Source organism: Melanerpes formicivorus, unplaced genomic scaffold, assembly GCF_026170545.1.
Source record: "Melanerpes formicivorus ecotype bairdi unplaced genomic scaffold, bMelFor1.0.p_v2 SCAF_6, whole genome shotgun sequence".
Taxonomy (NCBI): Eukaryota; Metazoa; Chordata; class Aves; order Piciformes; family Picidae; genus Melanerpes; species Melanerpes formicivorus.
The window spans coordinates 4,230,015-4,249,528 of NW_027142358.1; the positions used below are offsets into that span (position 1 = coordinate 4,230,015).

At 40.7% G+C, this 19,514-nt stretch overlaps 1 protein-coding gene across 4 annotated transcripts in view; it reads right to left on the reverse strand.

Moving 5' to 3' along the window:
• SHOC2 (SHOC2 leucine rich repeat scaffold protein) overlaps positions 1 to 19,514 on the reverse strand; it is an 86,567-nt gene that overhangs the window by 26,871 nt on the left and 40,182 nt on the right. For all 4 annotated transcript variants that reach the window (XM_068139388.1, XM_068139387.1, XM_068139389.1 and 1 more), the window contains 2 exons: positions 16,512 to 17,449; positions 1,652 to 1,789 (listed from right to left, as the gene is read on the reverse strand). In XM_068139388.1, coding sequence (XP_067995489.1) covers positions 1,652 to 1,789; positions 16,512 to 17,214 — 841 coding nt within the window. In that variant the 5' untranslated portion in view covers positions 17,215 to 17,449. The remainder of the gene's footprint in view (positions 1 to 1,651; positions 1,790 to 16,511; positions 17,450 to 19,514) is intronic.

Below are 19,514 nucleotides of genomic sequence, written 5' to 3' on the forward strand. Positions count from 1 at the left end.
CCATTTCTAGAAACTGTAGAAACAATGCAATAGATAAACAAAACAGAAATCCAGTCCAACCAGGTACAAACCTGACTCAATGCAAACCACGTAATCTTACAATAACTTTCTGCAGAAACAGATGAGTACCAAACTATCTTGACTGCATAGTCAGCAATTTCCTATCCATCAGAAATGACACAGCTGTTTAAGTAACTTTGTGCTTCTCCTACCCAATGACTTTTCCCTGTAAGCCCAGTCTTGCAGAATATCATAAGACTTTTGTGGACCTCTGAGAAACTCAGTGACTGCCAGTCACTAGCAATTGGTGCCACTATTCTGCATAAGAATCAGTAGAGGTCTATATAGCCCTGATAATGGAAACCTCACCCTTGCTTAGAGAATTTTTCCCCTAATCAGCAGTTTATCCAGAGAACTTGCTTCCTACATATGACATGTACATTACACAAGTTTAATTTAAAACAACCTTCAACAAAATTTACAAAACAGCTACAAGGTTGTGCTTATGAATTGTGTAAGTTAGCTGCAAATTCCAAATGGAACGGGGTCCCAAGTCTAAAAATATCATCAATTCAGGAAGGAAGTTTAGCTCCAGTGGATATTTCATCAATGTAAACTCTGTTCAGGTCAAACTTCCTCAACAGAAAGCCACAGTAGCTCCACAATCAATTTACTGCTAGAAGAAAAGCTGAAGTGTTGTTAAATGGTTCCTATGGTTTGTGCTCATTCACTTTACTACATGTTAAAGTACATTAATGGCATGCTCAATATAAATACTGTTTAAGTGATAACATTTGTTCTTCTGAGTAGTTTCTGGTGACAAATAAGAGCTTAGAATCATGATGGCCTTCTTTTTTGTCTTTTTAAAACACAACATACATCCCCCTCTGCCATCTGTTTAAAACTGATTTAATTAATTAGGAAAAGTCATGTTTTGTTATTTCATCCTATAGGATGAGAGGTTGAAATCGAGCAAGACTGTCTTTATTTCAGTCCTTTATTCCCAATTTAAGTGGCATTGGAGCATAAAAATTTAGGCTTTTTCAGTCACAGTATCACAGTATCACTTAGGTTGGAAATGGAAAGGACCTCGAGGATCATCGAGTCCAACCTATCAACACAGACCCCATGACTAGACCATGGCACCAAGTCATTCTCCCAAAGAACATAAAATACATATCATTCATCTAAAATAGGTACCTTTGGGATTCTATTTTCATTTAGCCAAAGATATTCATTAAAATTATCTGCCTAAGTCTTACACCTCAAACATGAGCCTTTTAGCCTTTTGTTCCTTTATATGCTCACCTTCATCACAGAATGGGCAGACAATCTGTAGACTTTAACTCCTAACTACAGGACATGTTAAGTCAGAGTTAGAATTGATGATCTTTTTCCTTGTAACTCCCATTCTCAGATGCTGCTGCTGCACCCTGCAGCACAGCTAGAATTAATAATGTCATTCAGAGACCTAGAAACTACATCTAAAGTAATACACATAACTTGCTTTTACTCTCAAGGATGAAGCTGCCTTGAACAGAAAACCAGTCATTCTACAGTCACCAACCAAATATTCACTCTAAATTTTGTTCCTTTTATGGAACCCTTTGAAATCATCATTTATTTTTGCTTCTCCAGCCTTTTCACATACCTATGGTTTCTGGCAGGTCCAAGAGCTCATTGTGCTGCAAGTCAAGGTTGGTGATCTGCATGCAGCTTCCTATCTCTTCTGGAAGATGTTCAAGCTGATTGTGCGCTACATCCAGCGTTATGAGGTTACACAACTCACCTATAGGCACACAAGAAAACCAAAACATCAATTCTTTATTGCACAGCCCCAGACAATACCTTCCACACAGGCATTAATAAAATCAGATGGATTCAGGGATAATCTGGAAAAAAGCTACTGCTAGCATACAGTTATCCACAGAAAATGAAGCATTACAGGATCATCATACCATCAGTCAGATGTAAAACATGATCAATGGTTTGTTTTTTAAATTCAGGTGAAGCTTTCATAGATTCTCCAAAGAAATCTTATTTATTGATTTTTCTCCTGACAGTTCAACCTGTGAAACAGGAGTGCAAAGCCTTTACCTGACAAGAAGTTTAAAACACCACGGGTCTGGCTTTATACCACGGATTACTTTCAGGCAGTAAATTAACAATTAAGAGATATGAAAATTATCTGGATGACAGACACCTGAGTGCTGCTTTGAATCGTTTTTAGTGACCACCAAAAAGGCAACACACGATATGCAAACGGTAAACCTATTTACACAGATGATTACATTTCAGAAATGCAAGCAGAGCTAGAGGAAATAAACATTTGAAATAAAAGGCTTACCTGTTAAGCCTTAAAAACAAAGAAAAAAAGAGATTGGATTTGCTTAGAGTTTAGAGCTTCATACCTAGCTTTTACACATTAATTTAAGAGGCTGGGCACAACTCTCTATGTACAGTAATTCCGCCTACTTTAATGACAAACATGATGTGTTCTCAGCAATAGCTTGTTGGGTTTAAAAGAAAGGTACATGCAGAAATACAGATATATGTATTCATGGGGTGGGGTTTTTTTTTTTGCATCTGACAGACCTAAAATTAATGCAAATTATTTGAACAGCTTCAAGTGTATCCAGTTAACAATGAGGTCACCGTAACTGTGTGTAAGAGCATGACTCAGTGAGTAACGAATCTGGAAGAGTAGCAAATTCCTTCTGAAGAGCAAATGTCTATTTTTAAGTTGCAATGTTGGATCTCTGACGCAATCTTTTAAGTATTTTCCCACAGGCCTGCAGGATCAGCTTGGGCAAGCTCTGACGTGTAAAGTGTCTACCCACTGGATCAGCAGATAATCACAAACAGTGATTTAAGAAGTTGTAAAATACTTCGGAATTCAGACTCTGCACCGAGTTGCAGGTGTCATGCAGCCACAATACTTTCTACCTCTCACAAACCAGTTGTGAAAAGCCAGTAAAAAACAAACAAACAAATTCACTCACTCAACACCAGCAACTTCATTATTTGATTTTTCTTAGGTTGTTAACATAACTGCAAATTCACTCACTCACTCAACACCAGCAGCTTCATTATTTGATTTTTCTTAGGTTGTTAACATAACTGATCTTTCCTGCATTTATTAATCCAAGCTGGGATGTTTTTCTAGCAGCTAGGCAGGTGGAAATGTAAAGGTGGTGCTCCTCCATCACTCTGTGTGTGCATCCCCTCTCCCAAAGCAGCAATCAAGTGTATTCCTGGCAACCAGTGTCAACAGTCAAACCTATTGTACTCACTGGTGCATAAAACCACATTTCAATGTCATTAATATGCAGAAGAAAGCAAATATAAGAAAAAATTGAGCAAGCCTTAGCGTTCTGTGGTAGGAGTGTCTTTTTGTTATTCATGAAAACAAGTGAGTAAAGTGCAGAAGGCAATAGAAGGGAGGAGGAAAGCTTGTCAAGACTTCAAAATCCCTCCCTTTAAACAAACAAAGAACCCCACAAATCTTTACTAAGATAATTCAGAAACCTTTGTAGGCTTGGGGGCAGTAGCTTTCACTTCATGACTGCTGTTTTCATTTGTTTTCACTTCAGACCCAAACCAATGATGTCAAATTTGAAATGTGGCATCAATTCCATTTCATCACACCAATTTCTCATTTACTTGACTCTTCCCACTCTACATCTGCTGAAGTTGAAGAAAGGCTTGGGTTTTTTCAGCAACATTTTCTGCGCTTCATTTTTGCACCTGCTGAAAACTTTGACAACAGAAAGCTATGTGTTTGAAACAAACATCTTACTAGCTAATTCTGGGGAGGGGAAAAAAAGAATGCCTACATATATTTAGTCAACAAAGGGCAAGCTACCACTGGGGTTTAATTTAGACAGCCATACTTCATGTTGTTACATTAAAGATGCAGACAATTTTTTTAAGTGACACCAGTAAACATCTTATTAAATCTTTGATGTTAAGATACATTGAGGTCTGCTCAACAAAGTTTAGAGAAGGAATTGAGAGAAAATTAAAGCCTTGTCGTGAAGGGCAGTGACTTAAGGATGGCAATTTCAAGAGATGTCAGAAAAGGGTCTACCAGGTAAATTCACATTTCATTTTCACATGCATTTTGCACTTATAGTTGTTTGTGAAGACTCCCAACCACAGTCCAGTTAAAAACATTGTTGAAAATGCAGCTAAGTATATACCTGAACAATCCTTAAAAAAAGGAAAGGCAAACAAGCACCTCACTGTTGTTTTCATATGCATGAAGACTAAGTGTTACACATGACAGAGCTAAATATACCTGCTGAAAAACCCCAGCATTATGAAATAACTAATATGTTCTGCATGAGGCAGAGTTACAGTTCCATTACATGGCCAACCTTGAAAGCCTGTTACAACAAGAGGACTAAGTTACATGCCCTGACTTACATAACTCTGACAATTTTTCTTGGCTATCTAAAAAACAAATACAGCTTCATTTAAAAAAAGATATGAAAGCACACACAAATTAAGCCATGTAGGGAGAGACTGCAGGTCAGTAGCAAAGATGCTTCAGTGTCTCCTACCACTAATTTGGTGGGCAACATTCTTGGACAGCAAGCACAGTTTGCAACATAGTCTGTTTTCCACTGGATTAACTCTGTGCCTGCTCAGGCTTAAGTAGATTGAAAATTATGAAATCCTTCATGACATGATAAATCCCAGGCCAGATAACACAGCAGGAGGATCAAGACTCTTAAGGAAAGTAAAAGGAAGAGGACAATGCAAATATTAGTGGGACTTCAGGCTGGTGTGTCAACACTGGCGACAAACCAGTTTGTGAAGAGTAATTATCCAGAATCAGCAATGCTGGGAACAAGTTACAAATGGCAGTTGTTCGACTCTCAGTAGGTTCATAGTGGGGAGAAAAAAACCCACACACACAAAGAAAACCAACAAAAAACACCCCACCAACAACATTATCTGTGAAACCCTTTGGGATAAGTGTCCTGACTTTAGAGAAAAAAAAAAAATTAAAATGTACCATTTAGAATAGAATTAACCAGGTTGGAACACACCTTTGAGATCATCGAGTCCAATCTATCACCCAACACTGTCTAATCAACTAAACCAAGGCACCAAGTGCCCCATTCAGTCTCTTCCTAAACACCCCCAGAGATGGTGACTCCACCACCTCCCTCCTACTTTAAATTTTTAATTGATAGTCTCCAATCCTGTGACAGTGCACCTTGTTTGATAGATGACAAACAGAAACTATACCACTAGTCAAAATAAGTTCCTGGAAATGTTCATCTAGAAGATCTACTGCCCACTATGTAAGCATGTGGTATTGATATATGTTGGAAATGGATTTCTTCTACAGAAACTTGAAACTAACTAAAATATTTAGAATAGAATAGAATTAACCAGGTTGGAAAAGACTTTTGAGATCATCGAGTCCAACCTATCACCCAACACCATCTAATCAACTAAACCATGGCACCAAGCACCCCATCCAGTCTCTTCCTACACACCTCCAGTGATGGTGACTCCACCACCTCCCTAGGCAGCACATTCCAATGGCCAATCACTCTTTCTGGGAAGAACTTCTTCCTAACATCCAGCCTAAACCTCCCCTGGTGCAGCTTAAGACTGTGTCCTCTTGTTCTGCCACAGGTTGCCTGGGAGAAGAGACCAACCCCCACCTGGCTACAACCTCCCCTCAGGTAGTTGTAGGCAGCAATAAGGTCTCCCCTTTTCCCTTGCTATGAGATTTGACTACATCACTGCAACAGACAGCCTGAACCTGTTGCTGTGCATTACCAACTGCCCCAAAGAACAGCAAAGTAGTCAGAGCTACTTTAAATTGTCACCTCACAACTGTACCTTACACAGAAGAGTTGCCAAGTGGAAAGGATGCAGTATTAATATGGGCATGAGTGACTTAGGAACCAAAGTTAAAATATTCACATAAGTAAGAAATGAGCACAGTAAAATATTTAGAATTTGCAGAATGCACAACAGGATCTAGTGATGGGAACCACTCAAAACCAGAGAAGCTCAGCTGAATAGAGACTCAACATCTGGTCTAAAACAAGCTTCAACAAGACAAGGCAGCAAACATTTGTTGTTTATGACTGAAAGCAGGAAAAAAAATTAAATACACATTCAAAGCGCATTTTAAATACATGAAACGTGTAGAAGAAACAGTGGTAGAAAGGGTGCAAGGCAGGATATGAGCCTGGCAGCAAAGTAAACCAACAGGAATCTCAAGAAGCACCAGATAAAGTTAAAGTCTTGCACCTATCACAGAATAATCCAATAGCACAGCCTTGCACCAACTGGTGAGAAAATTATCTGGCAGAGGAGGACCATAGGGGCCTGGTGGAGCTAAATCTGGGGTCATATCTTGGATCCTGCCCATTTTGAGTGTGGAACAAGTGTGCTCACTCGTAAATTACAAAGGCTAAGCACCTACCAGGCTGTGTTAGCAAGGACAGCCTGAGGGAAGTGACTATTTTCCTCTGTTCAGCACTTCTAGAAGTATTCAAACAGTTAAAACAATTGCAGCATTGATATTAAAGGGAGAGGAGGGGGAAATAAAAAAGAGGGAAGAAAAAGGGAGTGAACTTTCAACAAGCTGTCAGTATTTAGTGGAATTACACTTGGGGCATCATCCCAATAAGCTTGTCAAGGAGATCAAAAAGGCAGCAGTACTTATCATTATCCTATAGCCAGTCAGAAGAAAATGTAATCAAGAGGACTCTGACTAGCTGAGGAGACCAAACAATGTCCCCACAAAAGTCCTCACAAGAATCAGAACCCAGATGCCAAAGCTGAAGCCAGCCAGAATCAAATTCTTCACCTTCCTGCATCTCACAAAAGCAATCAAACTGGATCAAATAAACAGGCATTTTCTTTGACTTCTAGAGAGCAGCAAGCACATACCAATGCCTATATTTACTCCACTTCTGTTCACAACTTCATGTTTTTATTACATTAGAATACAAAAATATAAAGATATTCTCAGCTGCTGTGTTTGTAGACATTAGGATTCCAACTCAGCCCAGGAACACAGTTTGGTTTCCTTCAAACAGCTGAAACAGGAGTTCTTAGAGACAAACCATGTAAAGAAATACTTCTCAATATTGTCAGGTCTGCTAAAACAAAAAGGGGAGAGGGGGAATGAAATTCAAAGCATCACTGAAAAGCTTTGCAACTACAAAGTAATTTAATAAGGAGGTACCCTATTCAGCACAGAGTGAGCAGACACGAACTGACGCAGCTGCACACATCTGTTTTGCTGTCTGTGCTACTGAAAACCAAACAGGTGCAAGTGTTATGAAAAAGTTTCAAAACAGTGCAGAAACCACAAATGATCTAAATATTGGCTAGTTGGGGGAAGGGAAGAACAGAAGAGAGTCTCAGAGACATTCCAAGTCTGGTGTAGGCAGATTCCCTGAATTACAATCTAAAAATATTTCCCTTGCAGAACAGCCCTGACCAGATTCTCCTCAGAATAAGAGTTGCATTCACAGACAGAAAAGACAATATTTGGAGGCTTGAGAAACTTGCAGAAACTATATAAATGTAATTTCAATCACACTAACAGTGTTATTTCTATGTCAGCTGTGTGCACTGTGAAGACATAAATACCCAAAACTGATACAAGATGCAACCTTGTCTGTACAAAGAAAATATTGTCAACTTGGTAGTGCAAAACAATTCCTTCACAGAACACAGAGGAATGCAATAAAACTGTTGATACAAGAAATGCAAAATGCTTGCTTAGGTAACAGCCTGCCAACTGGAGCATTTGCTTGACCTCATCCCAAGACAGTTTCCTCTGGTTTTTATCCTTCTTGTGCTGACAGACTCACCAAAGTGCTCATATTCTTCCATTCTGATCTTTCACTTTATCTCAGTGAAATGGACAATTTATCAGGTACAGTGATGAAACTGAACTCCACCTTGTGAACTCATTTCAAATTACACCTCCACAATGCATTTTAGTAAAGCTTCCACATGGAAATTTTGCCACTTCCAATTTTACTTCGTAGATGCCACCACCAGTCAACAGTCAAGTGAACAGGTAAGTTCTGCTTTTGTACTTGGTTTGTCTAGACATGCAACATCGACGTAACAGTGATCTTTCAATCAAGAACAACATTCAAAGCAAACTTCTGGACCTTACTAAGGATGCAAAGCATTTATAAGAGTTGAAAGGAAAAAGAAATGGTCATGTCCTTGCATCTGCTGAGAATGACTGAAGAAACAAGCTGCACCAGACTCAGGAAATCCCTGATATGAAAACTGCTGGATCTGGGAAAGGAGTCAGGTTAAGTCATGTATACACTTACTCTGTATGCTGGTATTTGCTTAGGACTACAGTCAAAAGCAGGGCACTGGCAAGATGCACCCCTAAAATTTATCACACTGTTAGGTAGGATACAATTTATAAGAAAGACCATGTTCACAAAGAGCAGCATACAGCTGCTCTGGCATCAAGAAATTTGTATCAGTGAATACTCACCACTACACAGAGAAAAACATGTGGGGAAATTGCTTTGGAAGGTAGGTCTGACCTGGTGCTACCAGGACTCCAGTAAGCTACTCAGGGTTTTGTGAAAGATGACATGGAAAAGTAGGGGGGAAGGAAGAAAAAAAAAGAGTCTAAAAATATAATCTGATGCACTTTCAATAGCTCTCTACAGACAGTAATCCATCTTCCTTCAAACCACTTGCAGTGCACTTCACATGCTTTTATATAACACGAGTGATCCTACCTGTGAGATTTCACAAGTGAGCTGCAGAGGGCCAAGCTGATATAACAGCTTCAGCGCGGGCAAAAGCGGCAGTCCTGCTCTCCCCTCTTCTAGTTCACACTCTCCCACTCCTCCTACACCAGTTTCAGTCTTACCCAAAACTTCACTGATTTCAACTAAGTAACAGATAACAAAAGTAGCAAACCTGTCCATGTTTTTTTTTGTTAGTTTAGTGACACAAACCAGCTCACCAAGGAACAGCTTGAAGAAGCAGGAGCGAGCAGCTGAGAAGCTGTCCCTTTCAGCATCATGAAGCTGTTACACATCAGCACAGCCCTTCCCTGAAAATTTCACCTAATTCAGCTACTCTAGAACAGTTACTGGCAAAATGTGAAAAAACAAAAACAGAAAAAAAATAGGGGGGTGGGGGGTGTCGAAACCAACCAAACATTAGGAAAAAAAAACCTCAAATGATGTTTTCAGTTAAATGGACTTTTAAGTCTTTTTAGATCTTATTCAAACAATTTGTATTTGAAAATACAATGGATATCAGCCTACTTTGCAGTCTAATAAAATAATCTCAGTCCCATTAAAAATGTAGAAGCAATATATATGTAGCTGGAAAAGTGTTATCAGAAGACCATTAAATGGCCAGGAGCAAAGACGTGCAGGCTACCTAGAGCCTGAATTTGCAGAGCAAGTAAAAGACTTCACTTCTTCCCAAGTACCAATAATCTTTTCTAAACTTTCTGGCTTACTGAGTTCAGTTGAATATTTAAAATTAAGAAGGCTTCTAAATAGTGAAAAGATATGATACCTTATTGTCATCGTACCTATAATAAAGCAACTGGATACCGGGGAATGAGAGTAATTGCTCTGGGGGGGGAAGAAGACCAGAACCATAAGCATCTGTTCACTAGCTACAGATAATAACCCTTCTCTTTCTCACTAAGCCATTAATTTTAAACATAAATCAACTTTTCCCCAAGTGTACAAATTTCATTTGCATTTGTGTTGCTTAACTACTGAAGAAAGTTTAAACCCCAAAACAGAATCAAACTTCATATTACATCCAAGCAGCTCAGTGCTGGTAGGTTCACCTCTTCTATTCTAGGTTTTCATCAAGACAACATACACCACAACAGGTCAGCTGTTTCAATGCAGTTTCCAGGACCACTTAAAATCTGATCAGCTGCATGTTCTGCTAACATTTTTCTAACATATTTTAATTTCACTCAGGCTTTTATGAAAGCCTCAGTTTAGGAAAGATGTTGAGTTGCTGGAACATGTCCAGAGAAGGGCAACAAAGCTTGTGAGAGGTCTGGAGCACAAGCCCTAAGAGGAGAGGCTGAGGGAGCTGGAGCTGCTTAGCCTGGAGAAGAGAAGGCTCAGGGGAGACCTTATTGCTCTCTACAGCTACCTGAAGGGAGGTTGTAGGCAGGTGGGGGCTGGTCTTTTCTCCCAAGCAATCAGCACCAGAACAAGAGGACACAGTATCAAGCTGTGCCAGGGGAGCTTTAGGCTGGGCATTAGGAAGAAATTCTTCACAGAAAGAGTTATTGGCCATTGGAACGTGCTGCCCAGGGAGGTGGTGGAGTCACCATCACTGGAGGTGTTTAAGAAGACACTGGATGGGGTGCTTGGTGCCATAGTTTAGTTGATTAGATGATGATGGATGATAGGTTAGACTCAATCTCGAAGGTCTTTTCCAACCTGCTTAATTCTGTTCTATTCTAAATGTTTTAGTTAGTTTCAGGTTTCCCTAAAAGAAATCCATTTCCAACATGTATCAATACCACATGCTTACATAGTGGGCAGTAGATGTTCTAGATGAGCATTTCCAGGAACTTATTTTTAATTTACATGACTAGTAGTATAGCTTCTATTTATCATCTATCAACCAAGGTACACTGTCACAGGATTGGAGACTGTCAATTAAAAATTTAAGATAGGAGAAATAACAAGGGGAGATTCTGACAACCTCACAGTCACCTAAACACTATGCAGGTGAACAGAATTAGCAGGAAACACTATCAAAAGGCATGAAAGTAAAAGGTATGACAGACAAGATCTAGTTTATTCAGTCCAGTTAACCTAGATCCCAAAAAGATGTCTGATGCAGTAGCATGCACAAAATAACTAGGAGACAGTTCACCAATGGATGATGTCAAGATACCTGAGGAATTGTCTACAATTTGCTATGGGCATAACAAAACCGAAAGTAAAAGGTCAGCTTGGATGGAGGTTACCTCTCCATGACTTTTAATAATCCACCTCAAGACCAATCATGCAGAGTCTTCAGCAACAACTTAGAAAGCAAGGAGTTTCTAGCAAGCTAGAGGCATTGGAAGAAGCAAGTAACCAAAAAAATGGTAACTATGAAATTTAGTAGTTACAGAGGATATTTCTAATAGGATCTCAAGGTCAACCTCTGGCAGAGAATGGAGAGAACAGAGTAGACATGGAGGTGTCTAGGTGGTCACAAGACTATTTGGCTAAGTCGGATACAGTTGCACTAGGACACACATGCAGAGCAGAGCTATCTCCAGCACAAAGGGAAATTCTCACCCAGAATGGTAAGGTCAAACTAAACAAGCATGCTCAGCATTCAAACATAGCACAGAAAATGGACAGTGGAGTGACAGAAGGACTGGAGACTTCATGCAAGACTAAGAATTGTGGTCTGAGTAATGGCTGGCAGAAGATGACAGCTGTTGGCTCATACAGCGGGACAGTGAACGCAAGCAAGAGGGGGAACTGCTGCCTCTAACAACAGTGAAACATCACTGGCACAAAAATCAACCGGTCACAGACATATTGGGTGTTGGAAGAAAGGTCTCAAATATCAGAGCACTTAAGACTCCTGGACCTACTTTCTATTTCTTTCAATGACAGCAGAAGGAAAACACACTTTGTTTTATAAGGCTGGAAGCTAAAGATTCCTAGAAAAGTAATTAAATAGGGTAACTGCTTACAAATCAAGTGGTCCTTCATTTTAAAGCATCGAGGTCTTACAGTTGGAAAGCCTTTTATAATTACACAGAACCAGTATTTTTTGTTTAGTGGTAGTGAAAGCCATCACAAATCTCTAGCACCAGGGTGAAACTTGAATTCCGTCACACTCAATGCTGGCTCTTTGAGAGAGCAGTAGCAACATCCCATCTTTCAAGCTGAAGTCTGGAGGGCAACCTTTTATAGGAGAATGTAAAGAAAACCAAGAACTCTTAGCATAGTTCCATACAAGATGAGCAACATGAAGAACCGCTGCAAGACTCTTCCTCACTGGAGAAGCCAGCAGGTTACACAAGCTTTGGATTTTCAATGACATGAAAAAGCACACTAGCTTCCCATCAGACATGTGAGCCTTATGCCTAGGAACAATGGAGCATTTTTTTCAAGACTCTGAAATGCTCTGCATGATACTGCTTTATAAAAGAGAATGGCCTCATTTTACTTCCCTCTTTGCAGCAACAAAAATTTCTCTGTTATTTACAAGCTGATAATATACATACTTGCATGCACAGAGCATTTAGGAACTGAGTTATAATGTACAAGAGATTGAGACCATTTGGACTCAAAAGGCAACGGCTGTTGTTTTTTTTTAAGTGCATTAGTAAAACAAAATAAGTGTTTAAAACAGAGCATTACCAAGTGCTTACAGACACAGAAAAATTCCATTGGAAAGTAAGAAATACATCTCTCAGGAGTTTCCTTAACCAGCTGTGTTTCCAACATTTAATCCTGGTGTTAGAACATGAAAGCAAGTGAGTAGAAATCAATTACAGAAGTGAAACTGTCTAGTCTGGTTTTACTAGAGGGGGATAAGAGGAGGCTCAGGGGTGACCTCATTGCCCTCTACAACTACCTGAAGGGTGCTTGTAGCCAGGAAGGGGTTGGTCTCTTCTCCCAGGCAACCAGCACCAGAACAAGGGGACACAGTCTCAAGCTGCACCAGGGGAAGTTTAGGCTTGAGGTGAGGAGAAAGTTCTTCACCGAGCGAGTCGTTAGCCATTGGAATGTGCTGCCCAGGGAGGTGGTGGAGTCACCATTCCTGGAGGTGTTCAAGAGGGGACTGGACGTGGCACTTGGTGCCATAGTCTAGTCATGGGTCTGTGGTGACAGGTTGGACTCGATGATCCTCGAGGTCTCTTCCAACCTTGGCTATACTGTGATACTATTTGAAGAAAAGGTCTGTTCTGGGTGTCTTGGTAGTTATTTGTATTGCTTAAAATTGGAAATTCTTTATTTTTTTCAACTGAATCACTGCAGGCAACCTAGTCAGAGAAATTTACTTGGAAAAAAACAAAGGATGCTATTGAACATAACAATCTCCTCTTTAAGTTCTTTGTGAGTTGACAGTCCTCTTGCATATGTGCTTCTAAAATGCCTTCCACAACGAGGTGCTGACCCGTAACAAGGACCACGTGCATTACCACAATACAAATAAAGGCACAACCTAAAGGCTGGACACAAAGACAGACATAAAGCAGTTAATTCTGCCCCTGTACTTAGCACTGGTTAGGCCCACACCTCGAGTACTGTGTCCAGTTCTGGGCCCCTCAGTTTAGGAAGGATGTTGACTTGCTGGAAGGTGTCCAGAGAAGGGCAACAAAGTTGGTGAGGGGCTTGAAGCACAAGCCCTCTGAAGAGAGGCTGAGGGAGCTGAGGTTGTTTAGCCTGGAGAAGAGGAGGCTCAGGGAGACCTTATTACGCTCTACAACTACCTGAAGGGAGATTGTAGACAGGTGGGGGTTGGTCTCTTCTCCCAGGCAAGCATCACCAGAACAAGAGGACACAGTCTCAAGCTGCACCAGGGGAGGTTCAGACTGGATGATAGGAAGAAATTCTACACAGAGAGTGATTGCCCTTTGGAATGTGCTGCCTGGGGAGGTGGTGGAGACACCATCATTGCAGGTGTTTAGGAGGAGACTTGATGGGGTGCTTGGTTGCATGGGTTAGTTGATTAGGTGGTGTTGGATGATGGGTTGGACACGATGATCTTGAAGGTCTCTTCCAACCTGGTTTATTCTAGTCTATTCTAATGTTCCCAAGCCAGGGTGTGATACAGAACTGAGAACACTGCCTGTACCCTATCAAAGCAAGACTAGGGAAAAAAAACCCAAACCAAAACACAGCACAGCGAGTCATATATTACTTCATGGTACACATCCACTAAATTTCTCCATGAAATTGCTACACACGAGCTCTTCCAAGACTATTGTGAACACATACAGAAATTACATGCTTAAATGTAAACTCAACCATAAGAATTCAACAAATAAAATACTTCAGAAACAAAGGGGTTCCAGAAGCAACAATTCTGTCTGCAGTACCAAGCACACCTACAAAGTTTCTAAAGGGCAAGGCCAAGCACAGGAATGTAACATCTGACAGAAGTTTTTTCTTCACACAACAGTGTTTAAAATAAGACTGGGTGAGACACTTTAGTGCTGTGGTTCAGTTGTTTAGGTCGTGTTGGGTGATAGGTGAGGCTTGAGGATCTCGAAGGTCTTTTCCCAACCTGGTTAATTCTGTATGAATTTAAAGTGATGAAGTATTCTCCCCAGTTGAACCTCAGAAGCTGACTCTTTGCTGGATTACATTTAATAACTGAGCCACAAACAGACCCAGATAAAGTACTGACAATCGTGTAATCCAGCTCAACCAGGCAAATCAGTCAATTTCTTCAGTGTACACAGATACAAGTGGTATGCCGGGCTGGTTTGCTTCTCTTTTCTTTTTGCAAACATCAGCCCCATGGTCTCCAGCATGATTCTTTGCTTACTAAAAATTCAAAGAGGCTGCTGGACTTAAAACTGTGTCAAAATAGGTCAAAAATCACAATTCCTTATTCCTCCCAGGGGAGAAGTTCAGAATTCCTGCCAATTCAGAATTCATGTTGATCAGAAAACACACCACATTAACCCTTTAATTTTTGCCTAGCAAAATGGTGTTTCTGTGGCTACAGCAGAATCCATTCCAGTAACTGCTACAGGGAGCCAAGGTCTCAGACTCGCAGCACACCACCTCACTACATTTCCTGACTTTTGCTGTCATGTACAGAAGCTGGTTGTACTGGACATTGCTGGTAACATGATCACCAGTTTCAGAGGTGCCCAGGAGTTCCTGCCATCATATCTCTTTCATACCAAGGTGCAGGAGAAAGAGGCAAACACTGCTGGTTTGAAACCAGATTGGTTAAGGATTCAAACAAGAGCATTTCCCAAGCTTTGCAAAATTAGTGAGCACAGGGGGCCAACTTCAGTAACTGGCTTGGTTAACACAAAGTCTCAGATCAGCTTTTAAAAACAGGGTAGATGAATCACACATAGTGTTACAAGGCCTTTTACAAGCTGTTTTCTACACTTGAAGAACGTCAGAGCAGTTTATTAGCCACATGAAGGTTGTGTTCTCCTTCCCCCTAAAGGGATTAAGCTATGCTTCCATTTTAAAAACTGGTGATACTTGGAAAGAAAAAAACCAACACAAAATCTCCCTGTTACAAGGCACATACATGGTTCAAATATTGCTCGAGAACAGTGTGATAGAGATGCTTTCCATCAACCAGAACTACTTAGGAGTTCTCAGTACACAGCTATTTTAAATTATCATTGTAAATAAAATATTTACATTAATAAGCCACTTTCATGCTATTTGACCATCTTTCAAACTTTTTTAAGCAATGCTTGGAGAAACAAATACTCATCAGAAAGTTGTAAGAATCATCAGCCATGCATACAGCATTTGGCCCATCTGTTAATATGTTCATGACTTACAAAAGGATAGAGGCTTTCACAAATCATTAACCTGCATCATTAACTGTTACAGCATCCAACAACTTGCTCATGGTAATAGCATACGGCCACCTATCCTGCCTTGTATTACCATGGTCACATCCCCTCTGTAACAGGTCCCTAATGTCATTTATAACTTCTAACAGGTCATACATTATTTATAAAGACATCTTAAAATGAAAAGTGTCCCTGTATCTTTGTTGGGTTTTTTAAACCATCTGGGTTCTGAAGACAATATGTGAAAGCACAAGGCAAAGACAAAAGCATGATACATCTCATTTTAGGATGACAGATGACAAAAAAAGGGCTTTTGTTGTTTTAAATACATCTATATCTCCAAGGTATTGATCACTCTAAATATAAGCTAACATGGAGAGGGTCCAGAGGAGAGGCCACAAAAATGATCAGGGGGTTGGAGCACCTCTGCTACACAGACAGGCTGAGGGAGCTGGGGTTGTTCAGCTTGGAGAAGAGGAGGCTCCAGGGAGACGTAATAGCAGCCTTCCAGTACCTGAAGGGGGCCTACAGGAAGGATGGGGAAAGACTGTTTACAAAGGCCTGCAAGTGACAGGACAAGGGGCAACAGCTTCAAACTAGAGAAGGGCAGATTTAGATTGGATATCAGGAAGGAGTTCTTCACTACGAGGGTAGTGGAACACTGGAACAGGTTGCCCAGGGAGGTGGTTGAGGCCCCTCCCCTGGAGATATTAAAGGTGAGGCTCAACGAGGCCCTGGGCAGCCTGATCTAGTTGGGGATGTCCCTGCTGACTGCGGGGAGGTCGCACTGGATGACCTTTGAAAGTCCCTTCCGGCCTGGACCATTCTATGATTCTACAACATACCAACAAGCATGATCATATTTGTAACTTTACCAAGCTGTAAAATGAGCAGTGGCAGCTTCTGTGTACGTTAACTGAACCGCAAAACCAACACAAGCACAGAGTGAAACTTTTCAATCACGGTAATGGCTTACCAATTTCAGCAGGTAGTTGCTTGATTTTGTTCTCTCGTATGCTAAGCATGGTGAGTTTTGACAAGTTTTTGATATCCTTTTCCACAGTAGTTATACGATTAAAGCGTAGGTAAAGAGTGGTGAGAGAGCTTAGCCTATACACCACCGAGGGGATCTCTCTAAGTTTGTTATGCCGCAGGTCAAGCATGCGCAGTTTCTTCAAGTTATCAAGAGAGTCAGGCAAACTGGTGAGTGAGTTTTCACTCAGGGCCAGTGTCATCAGGTTCACAAGGCAGCCCACCTCTGCCGGTAGGGACTGCAATTTGTTACTGTATAAATAAAGTTCTGTTAACTGTGTTAGCTCTTTGATAGTTGATGGAAGCATGTGTATAGACCTCTTGGACAAGTCCAAGCGCATTGAATTCTCTTCCCGGCATTTGTTTAGCTCTTTGATCACTTCAGCGTTGCTGGATTTTTTGCGGGTACCTGTGGCTGGATTAGGTCTTTTTATTGTATTGTCCACTGAAAAAGCTACCCCAGGCTGCGTGCTACTGGAGTCCTTCTTTCCATCTTTGGCATCTTTCCCTTTGGTCTTAGGCTCCTTTTCTTTGCTCTCTTTCCCAAATCCTCCAGAGGCTTTGGCCTCCTTCTCCCTTTCTTTTGACGATGGGACTTTTGGATCCTTCTCTTTACAGTCCTTTTCTTTTCCTAGATTACTACTCATGGTGACTCAATGTTTAGCAAGCACCACATGAAATCTGTTTCTGAAGTTCAGAAGAACAATTCACTGCTGAGGGGTCAAGGATCCTTAAAACATGCAAGTGGTGAATTCAGGGAGGACCTTCAGAGGTATGATACCCATTTGCTACATATTGGACCTGAAGGCACGCTTTCCTAATCCTGGTACCAGGAGATTCAGCTGTAGAGATTAGAAGGTCAAATGTTCTGTACTAGTTTTTCTGTAACAGAGAGAGGAGAAAAGCCTAAGTTAGTGCAAACATAAAACTGAAAATGCAGTTAAATGTTGAATGTTTCTACATCAAGCTTGTGGTCACGAAACTCAGGTTAATGATTTGTACCTCTTCAAATGTCAATGAACTATCCAGTGCTAAACCAAAAATACTACACACATTACTCAGAAGATCCACTGTGGTATTAGAGGTAATTACTACAAATGAGGAAAGAAAAATTACAATTCTTAAACATAATATTGCCTTCAGTACTACATTTGAGTCACCACTCTACATCTTAGCTAGCTCTTGGCCTAACATTTCAGCCATCAACACACATATCCTCTCTACCCTCTACGCCAAATCACTCCATAAACATCTGCTATAATTTTAAGTGCCTGCCTCTTAAAACAAACCTGTACAGGCTGTATCTTTCAGCACAAGAGTCTCAATTCCATCTGCCATGAATTCTAATACACTAATGCAGCAGGAATATTTTTCCTCCAGATCTCCCTCGTGATTAGCTCTGGACCATGGTTCTCTGCTCTTAATGCGGAGCAGAACCTTGTTAACAGCTTCATGTACTTTGAAGACACAAGCATGAAGATTTTTCAAGTAAACCCATCAAAAAGTTAACACTCACAAGAAATAATCCATTATGCTTCAAGATAAGCAAAAATTGGGGACATTCAGACTGGACATGAGGAGGAAGTTCTTCCCCATGAGAGTGCTGAAGCCCTGGAATGGTTGTCCAGGGAGGTGGTTGAGGCCCCGTCCCTGGAGGTGTTTAAGACCAGGCTGGATGAGGCTCTGGCCAGCCTGATCTAGTGTGAAGTGTCCCTCCCCACGGCAGGGGGTTGGAACTAGATGATCCCTGTGGTCCCTTCCAACCCTGACTGATTCCATGAAAATTGTGAAGGAATTTCTCACAAGAGTAGGCTATATCATATCTGTAGACAGTATGCTGACTTCTTGCCCCTCAATGAATATAATGCCTAATAAGCAAACAAATGTCTGAAACCTATAGAGCCCCATTTACATTTTTACAAAGTTATCATGCATCACAGAAAGCAGCTTTGCTTCATGTTTTAATTCAAAACACAGGACATGTCCAAGAATACTCTCTATAGAGGTTTTTGAACTTATTTTTGTGGAACAAGGTAGTTGATGAATGGCAATAATAACTTCCTGTCTCCAGATTAGTCCACCTTTTAGGCCAGAATCAACTTCCCCATGCTATGCAGCATTCACTAATGAAAAAAAGTTTGTATCTCAGAAAAGCACCTTGCTTCCCCAGCCAACTGAGCTATGTTAAAATACCCTTCAAACCTCTACAGGAGCTGTATGGCTTTCCTGGCATTCCATCTTCTGCATAAGTTCATAGGGCTTGTACTCAAATCCAGTTAAATAATATTTTGCATCCTGAAGCCATCAGCAAGTACTAGAAATACAAACATTTTTTAGCAAAGCTCAAGTAACTATTTTTAATAGCACAGTTATGCTATGTGTGCTTGCCTTCAAGTATAAATTTGTGTTCTGTGAGCACACAGGAGCACACTTTGCTCAGTATATCATAGAATTATATCAATTTTCATTTTTAAATAACCTATTTAATGTGGGCAACCACTACCTCAGCTGCAAATCAGGCTGTAACAAAGCTCAAAAGATAACCTTCCCCAGGAGCTGGCTTCTAGTCCTTCACCCCAGTTCAGTACTGCTGCACTAACATGAAGAGTGTGCTTCAAACCCTACAATATCAAGAAAACCCTACTGCTTCTAGTTGCTGTCTTCTGGACAACTCTGTTGTAAAGGACCACGGCCACCTGCTAGCAGCAGGAAGCAGCAACAGCTTTTAGCTTGCAAAGTTTCTCCAGTGCAGAGTTCTCTGAAGCAACACAAGCTGGTTCCTTACTGTGCCCTTAAGATTTCCACCCAGCTTTTACACCATCCATTAACCTGACCTATCCTCTAGATTAGCCATCTCACTACGTTGTATTATAAAGCTTGTTCTCTGCCCTGTGTAATCTATGTGCTTGTAAAACTCCAGCAACAGGAAAAGTAATGACTCCAAACA